General features: G+C 43.9%; 2 protein-coding genes across 7 annotated transcripts in view; one reads left to right on the forward strand and one right to left on the reverse strand.

Moving 5' to 3' along the window:
• Nucleotides 1–20,236, forward strand: part of TAF12 (TATA-box binding protein associated factor 12) — a 40,073-nt gene extending 19,837 nt beyond the window's left edge. For all 6 annotated transcript variants that reach the window (XM_063954677.1, XM_063954672.1, XM_063954674.1 and 3 more), the window contains 5 exons: nucleotides 8,950–9,207; nucleotides 9,792–9,869; nucleotides 9,956–10,070; nucleotides 19,147–19,235; nucleotides 19,955–20,236. In XM_063954677.1, coding sequence (XP_063810747.1) covers nucleotides 9,034–9,207; nucleotides 9,792–9,869; nucleotides 9,956–10,070; nucleotides 19,147–19,235; nucleotides 19,955–19,990 — 492 coding nt within the window. In that variant the 5' untranslated portion in view covers nucleotides 8,950–9,033 and the 3' untranslated portion in view covers nucleotides 19,991–20,236. The remainder of the gene's footprint in view (nucleotides 1–8,949; nucleotides 9,208–9,791; nucleotides 9,870–9,955; nucleotides 10,071–19,146; nucleotides 19,236–19,954) is intronic.
• RAB42 (RAB42, member RAS oncogene family) overlaps nucleotides 19,229–24,330 on the reverse strand; it is a 38,103-nt gene continuing 33,001 nt past the window's right edge. The window contains exons 2-3 of the mRNA XM_063954678.1: nucleotides 20,350–20,795; nucleotides 19,229–19,720 (exon numbers count right to left, since the gene is read on the reverse strand). Of these exons, the coding sequence (XP_063810748.1) occupies nucleotides 20,390–20,795 (406 nt within the window). The 3' untranslated portion in view covers nucleotides 19,229–19,720; nucleotides 20,350–20,389. The remainder of the gene's footprint in view (nucleotides 19,721–20,349; nucleotides 20,796–24,330) is intronic.

Here is a 24,330-nt window from a genome sequence, read left to right on the forward strand (position 1 = left end):
TGCACTGTGTCCCCTCGCATGGCTCGCTTCGCTCGGCATAGATTACCGTTCCAATCGTAGTCCACGTGGATCGTTAAGTATGAAAAGGTTAAAAAAAAGAAAACAATTGTGAAAAACTCATGTTGACCTTTTGACCGGTCGATCTAGAACATGTCGACCTAGAAACCCTGTTGACGTAGTTACTGTCAACCAATAGTGGTCGACCTAGGCACTGTCGACCTAGAGACCGGATCCCCAGGTTTTGTTAGTTTTCTAGTGTTTGGGAGCAAATGGTGAATTGTCATTTGCGCTCATCCATTACCAGGTTTTTATTCCAACCAGCCAGATCTGGCAGATTATCTGCCAGATAATTGTATAGTGTGTACTATGCTTAAAATTGGGTACACACTGGAGTAATCGGCATTTGGGCTAATTTAAGGGCCTATTTCCCTTGAGCCTAATTGCTGGTACACATTGCACGATTTAATGAATGACGGAACAATATATCGTTCCATTCTTCATTAGCATACAACAGGTCACATGCAAAATCATCTGGTTTGCCATGCTGCACAGCCGAGCAGATGATGTCACATGTGACCGCAGGTGTGCGCAAATCACCCGTACACACTAGGTGATGTAGATTTGTTGCAACAAAACAGCAATTTGTCTCAATATCGCTCCAGTGTGTACTGTTTTACATCCGCAGTTGTGCTCTTCCAACCATGCCATACTACTGGACACACATTCTGTTACAGCCTGAGCAGAGTCACAGGCTGGGTACAAAGAATTATTTACTTTGCCATACTAATGTTAAAAATTAATTCTTTATACTACTTCAGCTGGGCATACACATCAAGATAAAATGCCTTTGAGACCGATACATTTTATCTGACAACCTGGCACCCATCGGATATCATGAGCATACACTGTTAGATACCTCACTATGTGTGGCCCACAATGGGGGGTCATTCCGAGTTGATCGTTCGCTAGCAGTTTTTAGCAACCATGCAAACGCATTGCCGCCGCCCACTGAGGAGTGTATTTTCACTTTGCAGAAGTGCGAACGCTTGTGCAGCAGAGCGCCTGCAAAATCTTTTTGTGCAAAACAAGGCTAGCCCCTGTAGTTACTCTTCATGGGAGTTGATTCTAACGACAGAGGGATGGCTTTTGACGTCACACACCCGCCCAACGTTCGCCCAGCCACGCCTGCGTTTTTCTAAGCACTCCCTAAAAACGGTCGGTTGCCACCCAAAAACTCCCACTTCATGTCAATCTTCCTGCGTTGTGCCGTGCGACTGAAAGCTTCGCTAGAACTTGTGCAAAACCACAAAGGACTTTGTACCCGTACATCGCGGGTGCGCATTGCAGTGCATACGCACGCACAGAAATGCCGATATTTAGCCTGATCGCTGCGAACAACAGCAGCTAGTGATCAACTCGGAATGACCCCCAATATCCGAGTACCTCCCCTGGGTAGAAGCCATTTCACCGTCCTCCTCAGTGATGGAACTGGGGGCCTGTACGCTGCCCGTAGTGGCTGACTTGCAACTTACTTGCTGGAAGATTCGGCATGTTTGACCGATTGATATTTTCAGATCGGACGTGCGCATGTGCATACCCAGTATTATGCAGTGTACAGCACTGGGGAATCCTGTGAAGTCGTTGCACATCCCCTTAGTTTTATGCTAGGAAAAGGCATTACAGGGTTGATTCAAGTCAGCCTGTATTAATAGAATCAGGTAGGGGAAATTAGTTGTAGCTGGCTTGCCAGTTGCAGTTAGATCCAGTTAACAATTATGATGCCTTGGCCGCACGTGGTAAAAAAAAAAAAAATTACACTATATATACAGGATGTATAGTAGTTGGGATCCCGGCATTCGGGTTCCTAGCACTCAGAATGTTCCGATATATACAATGTTACTTTGTTTCTCTCTGAAACAACTATGGGCAGTATCCTATTAGCTGCTGTAATTTACTGCATCTAATTACTGCTGACGTCGATATTCTATTATCCCCGATGCCAGAGCTTATTGGGGATTTTGAAACCAAATCCCTGATAAGTGACCATTTTTTCCAAAATAGTAGCCACAAAAACACATTGGTTTGTGACTTTTCGCAGACCTTATGGTGCCAATGCATTTGTTTGCTGTGTCCCCTGCTGGGTGTCCATCTGAGCTTTCTCCGGCAGGGTCCCCAGGTTATCCACAGCATAACAATGGGATATGATGGAACGACAGCGGATTGGCACCAAACGATGACAAGCTTTCAGTCCTCCCAGGATGCAACGGGCTCATCCATATATCCTTGCCCACTGGCTCAGGCAAATTAGTTTTTTGTTTGGTGCGGCAGGAGCCGGGCCATGGTCAGAGGGCTGCTGTTCTTGGCAGCCCTAAGCTTTCTTATTTTATTTTTATAGTCTTACTATGTTTTTGAGCAATCTTTCTTAACAACGTCTTATATGCATATTGGAAAGAGTCGCTCCAACAACTCTCCGCCGGGTCGCAACAACGCTTACCCATGAGTACAGTACTGTCTCGACGGGCGTCTGTGTCGGATATACTAGCAGGTCCAGCAGTTACCAAGCTGTGGCCGGAGCACGGGTATAAGGTAAGGCATCGGTTTCACGTAGTCGGGGAATACGGACACAGCCGCACTGTATTGGGAGGAGACTACCAAACAGTAGCGGATTAGCCTCCACCACGGGTGCTCCAGCCTTAGGGATCATAAGGCACCAGGATTAGTATGAGGCTGCGATCCCTAGGGTTGATGTCAGCAGTGGGGAGTTAGACGCTCTCCTGGTCACCCCTCCCCCCAGTTCATGACCAGTTTCCGCGAGTTTCCCGCCATGAACTGTTGCCTCACTTCCATCTCAGACGCTACACGAGGGGTCTCGGTCGCAGCATAGGCCGCTGCGTCTGTCGTCACTAAGCGTTACCGCAAGGAGACCCGGTCGCAGTACAGGCGTCTGTATGACCGGTGCGTCTATGCACAGTGCGTCTGTGTCCACTTAAGAGTTCCCGGAGCAGCAGTGTACACTAGTAGCGTCTGGATCCACTTAGCGTTTGCTAACGTATTGATCGATCTTGGAAGTGAGGTGAGTCTCCCTGTATCCCACTCTACGGAGTACGGGTTATACAGCACTAAATTTCTATCTACCTTTGTCAGTATGAATAGTTACATTTAAGTGCCTATTGCATATGAGTCTGTGTACATTACTGTGGTTAGCTTCGCATTGCGTCTGAATACTTTAAGATCTGTATAAAACAGAATTCAGTAATATGTACTCCTACATACTTTAAAAATGTGTTTGTAGTTGATTATGTGCTCATATGACTAATATATAACATGTGACTGACTGCTAGTGTGATTGCTGACTTTAATATATGTTTGTCAGTTTCTTCTGATCCTCAATGCCGGTGCATGGGTAGGGTCAGATTGATATCACTTTAGAAGGTTAAAGTGATTACAGTCACAAATTGTGTAGTACACTGTGAGAGTGCTGATTATTGATCATGTCTAAGGGCGGCAAAGGTGACGAGGGTACACTCACAGTAACATCGACACTCATCATGTTTGTCTTGCAAAATTGTATTATCCTCTCAGGATCTGGTACAGGATGGTTTATGTGCAAATTGTTTTGCGTTTCAGCAGATTACAAGGCAGATCCCTGTTCAACGTCAGGTACAGATAGATCCACCTTGGGCGATGTTTGCACAGACCTTGTCAAGTATAGCTGAACGGGTAATTCCTACAGCTTCGCTACAAGGAATGGGGTACACTAATAACCCATACATGCAGCTTCCTACTTACGGTATATCATTTCCCTCACCAGCTTCTCCTAAAGAGCAAGCTGATAAACCAAGTGTAAGTAAACCATCAACTTCACAGGCTACACAGGATGATTCATCGGACGATGAAAGCTCTATGTAGTCTACTTCGGCATACGAAGAACAAGTAGAAGGTCTCAGCTCAGTGGATATAGCTGAGCTAATTAGAGAATTAAAGGTCATTCTATCTTTAGAGGATTCAGCAGAGCCTATGTTAAAAACCAAGGCACCTGTATTTAAACGGCCCAAAGCAGGTAAGACTGAGTTTCCAGGGTCAGACCAGCTTAAGGAATCATGGAAGAGGCTTGGGCTACACCCAGTAAAAAATATAGAATTCCCCAAAAAATAGGATTCCAATTTTCCTTTTCCAGCTGGGGACTGTTTAAAATGGGAAATGGCTCCCAACGTAGATACGCATGTCATTCGATTAGTGCGAAAATCTATATTGCCTTTGCCATCAACGTCATTGGATGATTTTCTGAAAACCATATTTTCTCTGTCTGGGGCAGTCATAAGGCCAGCCATGGCTTCAGCTTGGATGGCAAAAGCAGCTGCTGCCTGGATAGAGGTACTGGAAGACTGTCGTTCAGCACCTTCAAGGGAGCAAGAATTATATATAGCTCACATAAAATAGGCTGCAATATTCTTGGAAGAAGCCGCATTAGATATGGGCACTATCGCCTCCAGTGCACTTTGGTTATGTACATGGAAAACTGATTCAGAATCTAAGAAGGTTCTGGAATCTCTGCCTTTTACTGGAAGCATTCTGTTTGGTAAAAAATTGACAGATATTCTGGAGTCAGAAGCAGACTCCAAAAAGGTAAAATTTCCTTCCACATATAACCCCAAGCGTAGGGGTCCCGCTTTTCAGCCCTTTGGGTCACAAGGAAAAGCAAAAGGAAAAAGTGATCATAAGCAGCCCCAATGTAATAAATTTGGTAAGGCGAAAAAGCAATGGGCTACCAGAACGCCAGCCTCAAAACCAGAGAATAAGCCATCAGATTGATGGTGCGGGCCTCCTCCTGGGGGACCCCATGGTAGGAGGCCGACTTCTTCAGTTTGCACAGATATGGCAGCAGTCTACAACAGATGCCTGGGTGCAAGAAGTGGTATCTCTGGGTTATGTTTTTCCCTTCAAGAAGCATCCTCCGCGAAGATTCTTCTGCACCAGCCCATCTCGGGTAGAGACGAAGGCCAGGGCTTTGCAAGAAGCAGTTCAGAAATTGCTTCAGTCAGGAGTAATCATTCCAGTACCACCTGCACAACGGGGACAGGCGTTTTACTCCAACCTGTTTTTGGTTCAGAAACCAAATGGGTTCATTCCAGCCAATTCTCAATCTCAAAATGCTGAACAAATACATTTGGGTACCTCAGTGTCACATGGAGACGTTATGCTCCATAGTTTTGGCCATGGAACCAGGGGATTATATGGTATCCCTGGATATTCAGGATGCTTACCTACGTCTTCCTATAGCACTTTCCCATCAGTGCTATCTCAGGTTTGCTATCCTCCAGCATCATTTTCAGTTCCAGACATTAACTTTTGGGTTAGCCACAGCCCCCAGAGTGTTTACCAAAATCATGGTGGTTATGGCAGCTTATCTTCGCAAGCAGGGGATAAGAATTTTTCCATACCTCGACGACCTGTTAATTCTAGCACAATCACAGGAAATGCTCCTGGACCATGTCCAACAGACAATAACATGTCTGCAGAGGCACGAATGGCTCATAAATTGGGCAAAATCGTCTCTAGTTCCGTCACAACGGATGACTCACTTGGGGGCTGTACTGGATTCAAGTCTGCAGAAAATATTTTTACCTCGGGACAAGATAGCCAAGGTACAGTCAAGGACTCAGGAGTTGTTACACAGTCAGACAATATCAATCCACGCAGCAATGCGACTGATGGGTTTGATGGTGTCAACATTTGACATGGAGTATGCACAAATCCACTCAAGACCTCTACAGCGTCTGATTCTGGCCAGATGGAATGAAATACATCAGACAATAAAGAAACAGACTATGGTACTTTCACACAAGGTAAGAAAGTCCTTAACCTGGTGGCTACAAACATCCCATCTAAACAAAGGGAGATCCTTTTGGATATCCGATTGGGAGATCCTGACAACAGATGCCAGTCTTCAGGGCTAGGGAGCAGTGTCTGGAAGATTATGGTTCCAGGGACAATGGACCGCAGAAGAAAGTTGCCTACCAATAAATCTGTTAGAACTTCAGACCATATACATGGCACTGATTCAGGCAAAGGACACTCTTCAAGGAAGACCAGTCCAGATCCGCTCGGACAATGTAACGGCGGTCGCGTACCTCAACCATCAGGGAGGAACACGCAGTCAAACAGCAATGAAGGAGGTAAGTCACATACTAAAATGGGCAGAACTCCATCTTCCAGCATTGTCTGCAGTATTCGTTCCGGGAGTCCTAAACTGGGAAGCGGACTTTCTCAGTCGACACGCCATTCAAGCAAGCGAATGGGCTCTACATCCGGAAGTCTTTCAGACTCTAGTAGACAAGTGGGGTTTGCCAGAGATAGATCTCATGGCGTCCCCTCTGAACAACAAAGTACCCATGTACGGGTCAAGAACAAAGGATCCCGGAGCGATCTTTGTGGACGCCCTGTCAGTGAAATGGGATTTTCATCTGGCGTATCTGTTTCCTTCGATCATTCTGCTACCCAGGGCGGTGAAGAAGATAAAAGAAGCAAAGGGTGCCATGATTCTAATATCTCCGGCTTGGCCCAGAAGGCATTGGTACACAGATCTGCAGAGAATGTCGATGGATGCTCCACTTCTGCTTCCTCAACGTCCAGATCTACTAATGCAGGGTCCACAGGCATCTGGATCGACTGTCGCTGACGGCGTGGCTCTTGAAACCTCTATCCTGAAGTCAAGAGGATTCTCACAACATGTAGTTCAAACAATTCACAGAGCAAGGAAACCCTCCTCTGCTCGCATTTATCGCCGAATATGGCAAGCCTATATTCATTGGTGCAGTGAAAGAAATATGGACCCAAAACCTTTCCAAATTTCTAGGGTCTTCGATTTCCTTCAGGCAGGAATGGATAAAGGTTTGAAGGTGGCTTCCTTGAGAGTACAAGTATCAGCATTGACTGTATGGTTCCAAAAGAAAACTGCCAATTTACAGGATGTGCGTACTTTCTTCCAGGGAATGCTGCGCATTCAACCTCCCTTTGTTCCTCCTACAGTGCCTTGGAACTTAAATTTATTCCTGAAAGTCCTTCAAGTTGCTCCATTTGAACCACTTAATAAAGTGGATCTTAAATGGTTGGCCGCTAAAGTTTTCTTTCTACTGACTATGACATCAGCTAGAAGAGTATCAGATTTAGGAGCGCTGTCTTGTCGTTCTCCTTTTCTGACTTTTTATGCAGATAAAGCAGTTCTAAGAACTAGATCTGGGTACCTTCCAAAGGTGGTGTCTAAATTCCACCTTAATGAAGAAATTATAGTCCCGGCTTTTCAGGTATCTGGACTTTCTGCGGGAGATGCGTCACTGGACGTAGTCCGGGCATTAAGGATCTACGTGGATCGTACCAGTGCCATCAGAAAGACAGATTCTCTCTTCATTCTCTACGGATTTCACAAGAGAGGATGGCCTGCTACTAAACAGACGCTGGCAGGATGGCTTTGAATGACTATTTCAGAAGCATATTCTCAAGCTGATCTCCCTGTTCCGGATAATGTCTCTGCTCACTCTATTCGTAAGGTAGGTCCCTCATGGGCAGCACAAAATGGTGCTTTAGCAGAACAGATATGTAACGCAGCCACATGGTCTTCCATTAATACATTCATTAGACATTATGCCTTGGATACTTTTGCCTCTCATGACGCTGAATTCGGGCATAAGGTTCTCCTGTCCAATCAAGATCGTCCCCACCACTAAATTGCTTTGGGAAATCCCATTGTTATCCTGTGGATAACCTGTGGACCCTGCCGGAGAAAAAAACGTTATGGTAAGAACTTACCGTTGATAACTGTATTTCTCCTAAGTCCACAGGTTCACCAGGGATCCCACCCTGACGCACCTGATTTGGGGATCTTTCTATTCACTAAACCTCTTCCTTCTTATACGCAAGGGTGTGCATGTGTGTTCTTCTCGCCTGATTAGGTCTCTATGTGATGCTCCTGCCTAAATGCTTTGGAATACAACTGATTTGCCTGAGCCAGTGGGCGGGGATATATGGATGAGCCCGTTGCAGATGACTGAAAGCTTGTGATTGTTTGGTGCCAATCCGCTGTCGCTCCATCATATCCCATTGTTATCCTGTGGAATTAGGAGAAATACCGTTATCAACGGTGAGTTCTTACCATAACGTATATATTCAATTGTTGCTTCAATCAGATGCCCATTAGTAGTTAAGGTGCCTGACAGCTCTGGGTTTAGCCTGCTAAACCCATTGAAAAAGTTTGATTGGGTGTCAAGTCTGGGTTTGGTCACTTTGGGCCCCCAAACTATGGACTTCTGAGCACATTTTTTTTCTTTCTCACACCTCCGGAGGCTGCAAGAAAAACATCTGACTTTTACTCTAACAGGCATCTAATTGGAGCAGCAACTGAATAGCTCTGATAGACGCCCATTCCTATAGCTGCCCAGCAGAGGGCGCATGAAGCAATTGAATCAGCCCTTATGTTTTCTTGCGACTAGGGGTAATTTACCACATCTATCTAAATAATTAGTTACTCAAGACCGGAAACTAGCTAATTTAAAGTTTGGGCTAAAATAATAAGGTTGGCCTGTTTGAGAAGCGCTGTGCAGAATTCAGATACCGATTTCTAACAAGTTGGAATTAACAGAATTCCCATCCAAGTGCATTCATCCCAAACGTGATGATCTTATTTTAAATGGTATAGCATAAAATAATTGCAAAGTAGCCTATGAGTGCTGTGAAAATACAACTCCTGATAAAAATAAAATAAAACACATTTTGAATGACATTTTGTACAGTATAGGGATATTCAAATGTTCACATCTAAATATTTATTTCTAGTTGGGATATTACCATGTTTCAATGCTACCTGCTCTTAATGAGATTTATTTGTTCCAAGAAAGTTGCTCTTCTCTGAGAGTAACCGTTCTTGCCACAATAATCTTTTTATGTTAACCACAGCTTCTTGGGCCTGGGCCCCACACTCCGAAGCAGCGCTCTGACGTATCCCGATTGGGTGAGCTAAGGGGGAAAGCACTCCAGATTATGAACCAATTCGGAGCATCCACGCTCATCAACCTGTCCAGCTTCTCCTCTTCCACCTCCATGTCTACCTCAACCACAGTAAAACAGGAGCAGACTATGGCTAACAGTACTGCAACCAACAAAGTGTCTGGCACCGCTTCAGGAGGAGGTCGTGCAAGCCCAGATGCTAACCAGGTGAGGGAGTCTCAAGCTTAATGGTACTTTAGGGGCCACATTACATTTTGTATAACCCCCTTGTTTTTTAAAAATGGACAGGTGTTTTAACTATTTTGAATTATTAAGACTCTGCAGCTACTTCTACAAATCATGCTAATGATAACTAAAATTGAATAAAACCTCACAATACGGTTACCTATATTGCTTATTTCCATTATTAGTCATCTACCATAAGCTACTTTCAAATATTATTGTTACACTTGCCTGAGGTGTCTTGTTTCCTTATATATTTGATAAGTCGTACAATCTAACAATTCATTATAAGTGTTTGAATGTATAACAAGTTGGAATCAAAATGGACTTGAGGTAATGTTGTGTCCAGGCCTTGCCAGTGATTCATTTTTAATGGCTCTTATCACAAGAGTACATGATTAATAATTAACTTGTATACAATCTAATATTATGAACCTGTGCGTCTTTGAGAAGATCCGTGAAATGTACTCAAGAGAAATACTAAGAGGTTCTACTTTCTTGGCAATAAGGATTAATGACCATAGAGAGTTGAGGCAATTATCCTAGTTATTTGTATTTGTAATTGACAGGTTCTGACTAAGAAAAAGCTTCATGATTTGGTCAGAGAAGTGGACCCAAATGAACAGTTGGATGAGGATGTGGAGGAGGTGAGCAGAAATCTGCATAAAAGAAACAAGTTCCATTATTTTTATTTGTTTACTAGTTTGGAGTTTTATGAATTCTTTCCTTGTAGATGCTGCTGCAAATAGCAGATGATTTCATTGAGAGTGTGGTCTCTGCAGCCTGCCAGCTAGCAAGGCATCGCAAATCAAACACCCTGGAAGTTAAGGATGTTCAGCTGCATCTAGGTAGGTGTTCCTTATTTTGCCTAACAGCTCTATTTTTTATTTCATGGACATCTTTTACATTTACCAAATCTAAAGAAATTAAGTCATTGTAACTCTGGTAGAAATGTAAGTACTGTATAGGCATAAGAAACACCATCAACATCTTGTAGACGAGTAAACCGAATACAGGTTGAGTATCCCTTATCCAAAATTAAAAATCCCACATTTTTGGGTCCTCTACTGAGATAATGACATATATATTATATATTATGTGTATATATAGATAAATTATATAAATATATAATATACATATATATGTGTCATTATCTCAGTAGGGGAACCAAAAATGTGTGATTTTGAATTTTGGATAAGCTGTATTCGTATTGTAACATTCGTTTCTATGCAAAATGTTTGACGTTGCAGAAAGTAACTTTTCCTTCAGCCCAATACACACAACAGTAGAGGAAGTGAAGCTTAAACAAAAACCCCCATTTACTTCCCATGAATGTATCTTGTGGGTTTTTCTTTACACATTAAAATGCTGTTTTGTGTAGTCAAACATAATAGACGGCAAACTGGCTCCCAACATTTTTTTTTCTGTAGCTTTTCTCACAGAAAGTCTGGTGTACATAGAAACTTTTCCCACATGATAAGGAAGATATTATCCCAAATATAATGTTTAAGTGTTGTAATTAGTTTTGGAAATTCGATTAAATGGAGATTAAATGGAGATTTAATGTATTAAATACGTATGAGTGATGTACTAGAGATATTTGTTAAAAATAATATGTAGTGTGAAGATGAGTAACACTTTTTAAAACTTTTACCAAATGTTTGTATCATTCCATACGTGGCCCATAACATTTTGCACTTGACGTTGGTGGAAGTTGGTGTTATTTTAGTCAGACTTTTCCTAAACACGCCATACAGCAGAATGCATTTGTCCCAGTGCTACTCATTTACCATAAATTCTGTGAAATGCAAAATTTACAAATATAAGTAATAGTTCAGAACACAGCACTAATGGATAAGGTGTTGGATGAGTGTATATAATATACTTACAATGAAGTCAACCTTGCAGATCAGATAAATAAAAAAAACAAAATTTTTAATGTTTTGCTCATACTTATGCTGGGTTAATTGCTTTACATACCCTGTCAGCAAGCTCAAACTTTAGTTTTAACATCCAGTGGTGTGACTGGGCTTATACCAGTGGTTCTCAAACTGTGTGCCAGGGGTGTCTTGGATTGGTGGTCCAGGACCAATTAAAATGATTTATGGTCCATGTAATAGGCAAAACCAGTGCTGGTGGCTGCCAATCATAACATATGTGGACAAATAGAAGTGAATCCTGTCCCTCACCACACAACTGACCATAAAGATGATATATATAAACACAGTTTATTTAATTTCATATTTCTTTCTATATTTCTCAATAAGAAATCTCTAACTCAGGGGTGCCGCGAAACAAGCTCTGAAAGTCTAGGGTGCTGTGATTCCAAAAAGTTTGGTAACCACTGGCTTTTACCAATAGCTGACAGATATTTCTTAAATATAGATATATCTATGGACGGATCGGGCAGTGTGCTGTGCATACACACTGCCCGATCCGTCGGGGACTGACTTCATGAACTGGGTGGGCGTTTTTTGTTTGTTTTTTGTTTTAAATGTGTGTATTGAGATATTGAAACGTCACTTTTATTGGACTTATCCTGGTGAAATTAGGAGGCACATAACATAAATTTAATGTGCTCTGAGGAACATCCTTAAACACAAAAAATAAAAATTCATCAATCATATAATATTTAGTGGTGATTTTCTTAAAAATTGTATACAAATCTCATAAATGAGAAAAGGACGGCTTGAGGGTCGGAATATTAGATATCTGAATATTATTTATAGATCTATAATCGTATTCCTCCTCTCTTGCACACCATTTATCCACACAGGTCTAATTAGTGGTATGGTCAAAAATATATATGGAGAGTGATAAATCAGTAACAGTCACAATATAATTCAGCTTTCTACTCTCAACCAAATACTTGACATGTAACACCTACTGTAATTTGCAGCAGGTAACATTTTGCACCTCTGTATCACAGTGTATTCAAATCACATGTAACGCCACACATAAACATTTTGGGGTTAATATTACATCCAGACCAGAAAATGCCACATGTAAAACTGCAATTTATGTGCCCCAAGTAATGATCACATCTATACCTTCAAGATTCATATGCATGTAGTCAATACATTGAAATGGGTGTGTGTAAACTTGGCATTATCCTTTAAATTCCGTAGCGAAGCAGGGGTATTCAGCTAGTTCATTATATACGCTGCTGGTGCAGTTTTCTGAACTATCCCTGGTCTCCTATGAGAGCATTAGGCGGTATTGATGTTCCTTTTCACATCTGATGGTTATTGACGTGGCCAGCTCCACAGTGAGGGGCTATATTTGTAAATTTGAAATGCAAAACATAGTATGTAATGGGCAAACAAAAGTGCGACTAGGAGATGGTCACTGGAGACGGACAGGTCTGTAAAACTGCCTGTTCCACCATAAACATGTTAAGTGAAATGTGGCTACAACTTTAGTGTTGTGAGTACTTGTAAAACCACATTAAATACAATGTACTAAAGTGGTAATATCAGATGTAAATGTATACATGTTGTAAATAGACACAAACTGAAATTTAAAAAAAAATAACACAAATTGTAACAAAAAGCACTTATTGCTACTTCTGTACACTGGGAACTAATTTCTACTGTGGGAGATGCTATTTTCCCCACATAATACAACCACATTTGCATTTTTGGGAACGTCATTTCTCTGACGTCCTAGTGGATGCTGGGACTTCCGTAAGGACCATGGGGAATAGCTGCTCCGCAGGAGACTGGGCACAAAGTAAAAGCTTTAGGACTAGCTGGTGTGCACTGGCTCCTCCCCCTATGACCCTCCTCCAAGCCTCAGTTAAGATTTTGTGCCCGGCCAAGAAGGGTGCAATCTAGGTGGCTCTCCTGAGCTGCTTAGAAGTAAAAGTATACTTAGGTTTTTTATTTTCAGTGAGTCCTGCTGGCAACAGGCTCACTGCAGCGCGGGACTAAGGGGAGAAGAAGCGAACTCACCTGCGTGCAGAGTGGATTGGGCTTCTTGGCTACTGGACATTAGCTCCAGAGGGACGATCACAGGTTCAGCCTGGATGGGTCCCGGAGCCGCGCCGCCGGCCCCCTTACAGAGCCAGAAGAGCGAAGAGGTCCGGAGAAAGCGGCGGCAGAAGACGTTCCTGTCTTCAGATAAGGTAGCGCACAGCACTGCAGCTGTGCGCCATTGCTCTCAGCACACTTCACACTCCGGTCACTGAGGGTGCAGGGCGCTGGGGGGGAGCGCCCTGAGACGCAATAAAACTTGATAAAAACCTTATGTGGCTAAAGAAATGCATCACATATAGCTCCTGGGCTATATGGATGCATTTAACCCCTGCCAGTTTTCCAGAAAAAAGCGGGAGAAAAGGCCGCCGTGAAGGGGGCGGAGCCTATCTCCTCAGCACACAAGCGCCATTTTCTTTCACAGCTCCGCTGGAAGGACGGCTCCCTGACTCTCCCCTGCAGACTACACTACAGAAACAGGGTAAAACAAGAGAGGGGGGCACTATTGGCAGCTAATATATAATACAGCAGCTATAAAGGGAGTAACACTTATATAAGGTTATCCCTGAATATATATAGCGCTCTGGTGTGTGCTGGCAAACTCTCCCTCTGTCTCCCCAAAGGGCTAGTGGGGTCCTGTCCTCTGTCAGAGCATTCCCTGTGTGTGTGCTGGGTGTCGGTACGATTGTGTCGACATGTATGAGGAGGAAAATGATGTGGAAGCAGAGCAATTGCCTGTGTTAGTGATGTCACCCCCTAGGGAGTCGACACCTGACTGGATGGTTGTATTTAAAGAATTACGTGACAATGTCAGCACTTTGCAAAAAACTGTTGACGACATGAGACAGCCGGCAAATCAGTTAGTGCCTATTCAGGCGTCTCAGACACCGTCAGGGGCGCTAAAACGCCCGTTACCTCAGATGGTCGACACAGACCCAGACACGGATACTGAATCCAGTGTCGACGGTGAGGAGACGAACGTAATGTCCAGTAGGGCCACACGTTACATGATCACGGCGATGAAGGAGGCATTGAATATTTCTGACACTACAAGTACCACAAAAAAGGGTATTATGTGGGGTGTGAAAAAACTACCAGTAGTTTTTCCTGAATCAGAGGAATTAAATGAGGTGTGTGATAAGGCGTGGGTTTCCCCCGATAAAAAACTGCTGATTTCTAACAAATTATTGGCACTATACCCTTTCCCGCCAGAGGTTAGGGCACGTTGGGAAACACCCCCTAGGGTAGATAAGGCGCTCACACGCTTATCAAAACAAGTGGCGTTACCGTCTCCTGATACGGCCGCCCTCAAGGAACCAGCTGATAGAAGGCTGGAAAATATCCTAAAAGGTATATACACACATACTGGTGTTATACTGCGACCAGCAATCGCCTCAGCCTGGATGTGCAGCGCTGGAGTGGCTTGGTCGGATTCCCTGACTGAAAATATTGATACCCTGGATAGGGACAGTATATTATTAACTATAGAGCATTTAAAGGATGCATTACTATATATGCGTGATGCACAGAGGGATATTTGCACCCTGGCATCAAGAGTGAGTGCGATGTCCATTTCTGCCAGAAGGGCGTTATGGACGCGACAGTGGTCAGGTGATGCAGATTCCAAACGACATATGGAAGTATTGCCGTATAAAGGGGAGGAGTTATTTGGGGTCGGTCTATCAGACCTGGTGGCCACGGCAACGGCTGGAAAGTCCACCTTTTTACCCCAGGTCACATCTCAGCAGAAAAAGACACCGTCTTTTCAAACTCAGTCCTTTCGTTCCCATAAGAACAAGCGGGCAAAAGGCCACTCATTTCTGCCCCGGGGCAGAGGAAGAGGAAAAAGACTGCACCAGGCAGCCTCTTCCCAGGAGCAGAAGCCCTCCCCCGCTTCTGCCAAGTCTTCAGCATGACGCTGGGGCTTTACAAGCGGACTCGGGCAAGGTGGGGGCCCGTCTCAAAAATTTCAACACGCAGTGGGCTCACTCGCAAGTGGACCCCTGGATCCTGCAGGTAGTATCACAGGGGTACAAATTGGAATTCGAGACGTCTCCCCCTCGAAGATTCCTGAAGTCTGCTCTACCAACGTCTCCCTCCGACAGGGAGGCAGTATTGGAAGCTATTCACAAGCTGTATTCCCAGCAGGTGATAATCAAGGTACCCCTCCTACAACAGGGAAAGGGGTATTATTCCACGCTGTTTGTGGTACCGAAGCCGGACGGCTCGGTGAGACCAATTTTAAATCTAAAATCCTTGAACACTTACATAAAAAGGTTCAAGTTCAAGATGGAATCACTCAGAGCAGTGATAGCGAATCTGGAAGAAGGGGACTATATGGTATCTCTGGACATCAAAGATGCTTATCTCCATGTCCCAATCTTCCCTTCTCACCAAGGGTACCTCAGGTTTGTGGTACAAGACTGTCATTATCAGTTTCAGACGCTGCCGTTTGGATTGTCCACGGCACCCCGGGTCTTTACCAAGGTAATGGCCGAAATGATGATTCTTCTTCGAAGAAAAGGCGTCTTAATTATCCCTTACTTGGACGATCTCCTGATAAGGGCAAGGTCCAGGGAACAGATAGAGTTCGGAGTAGCACTGTCTCAGGTAGTGTTACGTCAGCACGGGTGGATTCTAAATATCCCAAAATCACAGCTGATTCCAAAAACACGTCTACTGTTCCTGGGGATGATTCTGGACACAGTCCAGAAAAAAAAGTGTTTCTCTCGGAGGAGAAGGCCAGGGAGTTATCCGAGCTAGTCAGGAACCTCCTAAAACCAGGCCAGGTGTCAGTGCATCAATGCACGAGAGTCCTGGGAAAAATGGTGGCTTCTTACGAAGCGATTCCATTCGGAAGATTCCATGCAAGAACGTTTCAGTGGGATCTGCTGGACAAATGGTCCGGATCGCATCTTCAGATGCATCAGCGGATTACCCTATCTCCAAGGACAAGGGTGTCTCTCCTGTGGTGGTTACAGAGGGCTCATCTTCTAGAGGGCCGCAGATTCGGCATTCAGGATTGGATGCTGGTGACCACGGATGCCAGCCTGAGAGGCTGGGGAGCAGTCACACAGGGAAGAAATTTCCAGGGCTTGTGGTCAAGCATGGAAACGTCTCTTCACATAAATTTCCTGGAACTAAGGGCCATTTACAATGCCGTAAGTCAAGCAAGGCCTCTGCTTCAGGGTCAGTCGGTATTGATCCAATCGGACAACATCACGGCAGTCGCCCACGTCAACAGACAGGGCGGCACAAGAAGCAGGAGGGCAATGGCAGAAGCTGCAAGAATTCTCCGCTGGGCGGAAAATCATGTGGTAGCACTGTCAGCAGTGTTCATTCTGGGAGTGAACAACTGGGAAGCAGACTTCCTCAGCAGACACGACCTCCACCCGGGGGAGTGGGGACTTCACCCAGAAGTCTTCCAACTGATTGTAAACCGTTGGGAAAAACCAAAGGTGGACATGATGGCGTCCCGTCTCAACAAAAAACTGGACAGATATTGCGCAAGGTCAAGGGACCCTCAGGCAATAGCGGTGGATGCTCTGGTAACACCGTGGGTGTACCAGTCGGTGTATGTGTTCCCTCCTCTGCCTCTCATACCAAAAGTACTGAGAATCATAAGAAAGAGAGGAGTAAGAACTATACTCGTGGCTCCGGATTGGCCAAGAAGAACTTGGTACCCGGAACTGCAAGAGATGCTCACGGAGAATCCGTGGCCTCTACCTCTAAGAAAGGACCTGCTCCAGCAGGGACCTTGTCTGTTCCAAGACTTGCCGCGGCTGCGTTTGACGGCATGGCGGTTGAACGCCGGATCCTGATGGAAAAAGGCATTCCAGATGAAGTCATCCCTACCCTGATCAAAGCCAGGAAGGATGTAACCGCGAAACATTATCACCGCATTTGGCGAAAATATGTTGTGTGGTGTGAGGCCAAGAAGGCCCCCACAGAGGAATTTCAACTGGGTCGTTTCTTACATTTCCTGCAAGCAGGACTGTCTATGGGCCTAAAATTAGGATCCATTAAGGTTCAGAATTGGCGGCTTTATCATATAAAAGCCCTTACCTAATTTTTCATTCAGACAGGGCAGAATTGAGGACTCGTCCTCAATTTCTCCCTAAGGTGGTTTCAGCGTTTCACATGAACCAACCTATTGTGGTGCGCTCCCTGGGTCAGATCACGACAATTCACAAAACGCTCCAATGGTAGGATATATGTTCATCCAAACTTGACCAGCAAAAGTCAGACAGACGTGGGTAAATTTCTTTTTTCTTCTATCTGAACACTCCACCAATTCACCATAACAGGTAATCCCCAAAAACCTGTTATGGTGAATTGGTGGAGTGTTCAGATAGAAGAAAAAAGAAATTTACCCACATCTGTCTGACTTTTGCTGGTCAAGTTTGGATGAACATATATCCTACCATTGGAGCGTTTTGTGAATTGTCGTGATCTGACCCAGGGAGCGCACCACAGCAACCCTAAGAATATTTTTAGAAACTGTGTAGGACTAAGGTGACTGTCCTGTCTGTTTGGTTGCTGCACCTTTGTATTGAAGTGCCATCTTTACACCTTTTTTCTTTGCAACCTATTGTGGTACCTGCGGCTACTAGGGACTTGGAGGACTCCAAGTTACTGGACGTAGTCAGGGCCCTGAAAATATATGTTTCCAGGACGGCTGGAGTCAGAAAATCTGACTCGCTGTTTATCCTGTATGCACCCAACAAGCTGGGTGCTCCTGCTTCTAAGCAGACGATTGCTCGTTGGATTTGTAGTACAATTCAGCTTGCACATTCTGTGGCAGGACTGCCACAGCCAAAATCTGTTAAAGCCCATTCCACAAGGAAAGTGGGCTCATCTTGGGCGGCTGCCCGAGGGGTCTCGGCTTTACAACTTTGCCGAGCAGCTACTTGGTCAGGGGCAAACACGTTTGCAAAATTTTACAAATTTGATACCCTGGCTGAGGAGGACCTGGAGTTCTCTCATTCGGTGCTGCAGAGTCATCCGCACTCTCCCGCCCGTTTGGGAGCTTTGGTATAATCCCCATGGTCCTTACGGAAGTCCCAGCATCCACTAGGACGTCAGAGAAAATAAGAATTTACTTACCGATAATTCTATTTCTCGTAGTCCGTAGTGGATGCTGGGCGCCCATCCCAAGTGCGGATTGTCTGCAATACTTGTATATAGTTATTGTTACAAAAAATCGGGTTGTTTATTGTTGTGAGCCATCTTTTTAGAGGCTCCTAAGTTTTATCATACTGTTAACTGGGTTCAGATCACAGGTTGTACGGTGTGATTGGTGTGGCTGGTATGAGTCTTACCCGGGATTCAAAATCCTTCCTTATTGTGTACGCTCGTCCGGGCACAGTATCCTAACTGAGGCTTGGAGGAGGGTCATAGGGGGAGGAGCCAGTGCACACCAGCTAGTCCTAAAGCTTTTACTTTGTGCCCAGTCTCCTGCGGAGCCGCTATTCCCCATGGTCCTTACGGAAGTCCCAGCATCCACTACGGACTACGAGAAATAGAATTATCGGTAAGTAAATTCTTATTTTCTAATAACGTAGCAAAACCCAACACAAGTTAAGTATCTTGTACATGTCATTATCATGGTGTACACTGTTTAGTACACCACATCATAAGTATTCTCGCTGCCAATCAGATGATTTCTCTTACATGGGCAGTAGCATCAGGTGTTTATTTTGAGAATCAGAGCTGCCTAACTGTTCAACTTAAGTGTAATTGTCACAAGCATCAACCACTGCATTAGCTGTGTGTTATGCCTTGGAGACCCTCCAGATTCCAGGATTCTGTGTGTTCTAGCATCAGGTGACCTTTTCTTTGTAGATTAATCTATACCATTTGCTGGATGCTGTGTGGCCAAACTGTTAATGTAGGTTTAAATGTTACGAAAGTAAACTCATTTCTGGCACAATTTCTCCTCCCATCTCAGAGCGACAATGGAATATGTGGATTCCTGGATTTGGATCAGAAGAGATCAGGCCATATAAAAAGGCGTGTACAACAGAGGCTCACAAACAGGTAACAGGATCGTCACTGACACTTTACAAAATCAGTCCGTATCAAGTTATAACAAGCTCTAAGACTATAACACTAAATGCAGGTCAAATGCGCAAGATACCCCCAAAATATTTCATATACTTGTGTACCAGGTGGAACAACAGGATTTTTAATGTGCCTTAGTGGACCATTGTTTTGTATAATTACTGAATAAAACCATATTTCCTCATGTATTTCAGTCACTGATAATATTGTGTGCAATCTGTCTTATATCCTCAACCCCATTGTCTTATATTAAAGCATTACTAATATCTTCAGTTATCTAGATCTTCTCCGTACATGATCCATAGCATTATCTTGCACTGTCCCAGGATGAACTGTTCTCTTCTAGTGTATCCAAAGTAAAGATTTTAAGTGGATATGGAAGGCAGATGAGTCCATGCATTTATAGATTACTGTAAAAAAGTAAAAGTACCCATTGTTCAGTCTTGAGATGAGGCATCACCCTGTTGAAGGACATAAATAATAATTTCTGTTATAATCACTGTTCTACATTTTCTGCTAGTAAAGGAAAACATTAGTCTATACATTACGAAGAATATATAAGGAAAGGATAAGAAAATAGTCTGTATGTAATGGTTGCTACTTTCAGATGATGAAACCTTTTCCTTTAGAAATTGTGTCGCCTCCTTAACAATAATTGAATCCATATTTGCCTACTATACTTCTTTCTTCCGCAGAGAATGGCTTTAATTAAGAAAACCCAGAAGAAGTAATGTTTCTGACTGGTGCATCCGTGCTTGGCACTCCTATTTGAACTCCTTCCTTCAGCAGGAAACTAGTGCAGTCACCACCTCTTCAGAGAAGAGCCTAATTGCTGGGACAGAAACATCTAGTAATGTGGACTTGGTTTTATTAGTCCTGCATTACAGAACCCTCTTGACAGGGACCGTGTTAAACTGTCTATACCTTTTGTATATATGAAAGAAAGGGACTCATTTGATTAAAGATTATTAATGTAATGAATGCTTCTGCTGGATCTTTATGTGGATTTATCACAGATAAAACACTGTGTGTCAGGAGAAAAAGTTGGAAAGCCACGTTGGATAACTATGCATAATAGTTGTGTGCTTACTGTAATGCTGTACTGGCTCCTGCAGGCTTCATTTGTATTCTCAACATGTACATAGTATGTTCTTCCTTTCCTTTGTCACCTCCCCTACTGAGCATCCTCCGCTGCTGTGCTCCACTGGTGACTGGTTCTCTTCTGTCGCAGCTCGGAGCAGCTCTCGGCATAGCAGGGAGAGTGCTGCAGAAACATTACTGCCAGTTCTTGCAGATGTCTCTAGATACGGAGCCTTTATGGAGTCTGCCAAAGTCTGTGCCTCCTCTCGGGTTACACTGCGCTGCTGCTGCATGTCACTTTTAGTTCCCAGTAGCAAGAAGAGTAGAGGCTGGGGCTGAGTACGCTCTGTTACTTCCTTATACCAACTTTCTATATGCTCAAAGGATTTCTGTGCAGTGAGATCGAAGAGAAGGATAACACAAGCAGCATTCCTGTAGTAGGAGCGTGTCACTGCCCTAGAAACAAGAGAGGGAAAGATCGATTGGTGCAATCTCTGCACAATGGAACAGCACAAATCAGTGTGTCTCTTATCTGTGTGTCCGGGCACCTTATTGAAGTGGGTTAACTTATTTAGATCACTTTTGTTACATGCCTTATTGCAACTTTTTAAACTCATGGCTTTTTCTTTCTGGCTTCTTTATGGTTTAGATTATTATTTTTTGTTGCCATAGGATAGAATGCAAAGCTGCTACTGAATGCAGTGTTATCCTATCATTATATTACTCCACATACATAGCACGTGATTTTGTGTCGCAATGATATTTAAAGCTGCAACACTATTTAATAGACTGACGTTTATTTTGTGCACCACTACAGATCACTTTTTTTTTTTTTTATTAAAATTATATTTTTACAATTTTGACAATAAACAGACATGTCCATAGACACTTACACGAACACCCACTAATGTATTCTTCCATATTAGATGCGTACACTTTAGAAATAAACACTGCATTTGGTATATACAGGAAACTCTGCATGAGTGGTGTTTGGGCCTCAGTTCCAGGTGCCCAATGCAACTTTCACAATTATCCCTGAAAATATCCACTTTTATCCTCACTCACATTCTGGTCCTGGTTCATACAAACACCATTCAACACAGGTCTACAGTAGAAAACCCTGTTAAGTATTACTAGAGCTTCCCAATCTAATTCATTTTGTGTGATATACCTGTATCATGAATCATGTTTGTGTTATGCACCTGTACCAAAATTTTGTGTCAAAATTTAAATAAACATAAAATAACACAAATTTTTATATAATTTCCAATTAAATTTCTCTATCCTTAACCTATGTACTTCAGTGTTTATATACAGCTCTTCAATGTTTTTCACCTCTCTTCTGAATAATGAAACATCCAGTTTAGCAGTATGAACACACAAATGTGTCCCAACACATTGGCTGGGAATCATTAATGTAAGAAATGTGCAGCCCTCCTGATTTCCAGTATACAATGCAGAGAGGGGTCATACAGTGTCCAGCATACAAAACATACCTACACTGTCCTTCCCAGCATTGAAATGATATTTACATCTGCACTAACTGAAGTAGGCTCGTATAACTTCAAGTATTTTTACACAGGATCTTCACTTTTGTTGTGATCTCATGTTTGGTTACATAGGGCACCACTCTGTTTCAAAAGTATGGGAACTTTGCATATACAGTACTGTATAAAAGTTTTGGGCAGGTGTGGAAAAAATGCTGCAAGTAAGAATGCTTTCAAATATAGAAGTGTTAATAGTTTATTCTGATCAATTAACAAAATGCAAAGTGAATGAACAGAAGAGAAATCTGAATCAAAACAGTATTTGGTGTGACCACCCTTTGCCTTCAAAACACCATCAATACTTTGGTACAGGTGAAACTCAGAAAATCAGAATATCGTGCAAAAGTTCATTTATTTCAGTAATTCAACTTAAAAGGTGAAACTAATATATAGACTCATTACATGCAAAGTGAGATATTTCAAGCTTTTATTTGCTACTAGCTGGAGTACCCGGTGTTGCCCGGGTTTTTAAGAATGTCTGTTTACAAAAATAAATGTAAATATACAGTATAAATAACATTGTAGCTAGCTGAATACCTGTGCATCGCTACGGAATGAGGATGGTAAATAAGAATGTTAGTTGTTAATTTACGTTGGTTGGAGATCTAGTATATAGGCATATCTTGATTCCCTGACGCACTTTGTGTAGTGGCCGGACCCCTTTTTGTTCCCAGAAGGGACCCTGCTCTTCCCACTATACAACTCTGTCTGTGTCTTCTTGCTGCCTCCATTCCCCTCCTCACATCATGTCAGTGCCCCTGTGAAATTATTGATTTATTTACAGTTTCTTATACAGCGCAGCACATTATGCATCTCCTGATATACTCTGTGCTTCTGGGGGACCGTGCTACTTCCACTATATAACGGTCAGTGTGTGGGTTCGTGCTACCTCCATTTCCCTCCTCACATCATGTCACTGGCCCTGTCACATGCAGCCCTGTCATCACTGACATCATGCTTGTCCTCATATAGTCTGTGCTGCTGGCCCACCCCTATGGGTGCTAGTGGTGTGTTACCCCCACAGTGTTTGTTCCCAGCTTGTAAGTCATATGTGTAGCAAGTTTGTTGTAAATTGCTCCAGGCATTCCAGAGTTATGCTGTCTGCTGAAATATTCAGTGCTGCTGCCTCACCACTAGGGGTGTCTTCCCCACAGTATTCCGAGATTGTAAGGCATATGTGTACCAAGTTTTTAGTACATTGCTCCAGCAATTCTGGAGTTATTCTGTTTGCTGATATACTCTGTGCTGCTGTCCCCCCCCCCCCTAGGGGTGCTAGGGATTTCAAATTGTTTTAGTTGCCTCGGCTGTGTTTCTCTGACGTCCTAGTGGATGCTGGGGACTCCGTCAGGACCATGGGGAATAGCGGCTCCGCAGGAGACAGGGCACAAAATTTAAAAGTTTGACCACTAGGTGGTGTGTACTGGCTCCTCCCCCTATGACCCTCCTCCAAGCCTTAGTTAGGTTTTTGTGCCCGTCCGAGCAGGGTGCAATCTAGGTGGCTCTCATAAAGAGCTGCTTAGAGTAAAAGTTTTGATAGTTTTATTATTTTCAGTGAGTCCTGCTGGCAACAGGCTCACTGCAACGAGGGACCTAGGGGAGAAGAAGTGAACTCACCTGCGTGCAGGATGGATTTGCTTCTTAGGCTACTGGACACTAGCTCCAGAGGGACGATCACAGGTACAGCCTGGATGGGTCACCGGAGCCGCGCCGCCGACCCCCTTGCAGATGCCGAAGTAAGAAGAGGTCCAGAAACCGGCGGCTGAAGGCTTTTCAGTCTTCATGAGGTAGCGCACAGCACTGCAGCTGTGCGCCATTGCGCTCAGGCACACTTCACACCGGCGGTCACTGAGGGTGCAGGGCGCTGGGGGGGGCGCCCTGGGCAGCAATGTTAATACCTTTCTGGCTAAAAAGAATACATCACATATAGTCCATGAGGCTATATGGATGTATTTCACCCCTGCCAGGTCTCAGAAAAACCGGGAGAAGAGCCCGCCGGAATAGGGGGCGGGGCCTATCTCCTCAGCACACAGCGCCATTTTCCTACACAGCTCCGCTGCTAGGAAGGCTCCCAGGCTCTCCCCTGCACTGCACTACAGAAACAGGGTAAAAAACAGAGAGGGGGGGCATTTTTTGGCGATATTATATATATTTAAGCAGCTATAAGGAAACAACACTTATATAAGGTTGTTCCTATATAATTATAGCGCTTTGGTGTGTGCTGGCAAACTCTCCCTCTGTCTCCCCAAAGGGCTAGTGGGGTCCTGTCTTCTATCAGAGCATTCCCTGTGTGTCTGCTGTGTGTCGGTACGTGTGTGTCGACATGTATGAGGACGATGTTGGTGTGGAGGCGGAGCAATTGCCGGTAATGGTGATGTCACCCCCTAGGGAGTCGACACCGGAATGGATGGCTTTGTTTATGGAATTACGTGATAATGTCAGCACGC

This window comes from Pseudophryne corroboree, chromosome 2, assembly GCF_028390025.1.
Source record: "Pseudophryne corroboree isolate aPseCor3 chromosome 2, aPseCor3.hap2, whole genome shotgun sequence".
NCBI classification, from domain to species: domain Eukaryota; kingdom Metazoa; phylum Chordata; class Amphibia; order Anura; family Myobatrachidae; genus Pseudophryne; species Pseudophryne corroboree.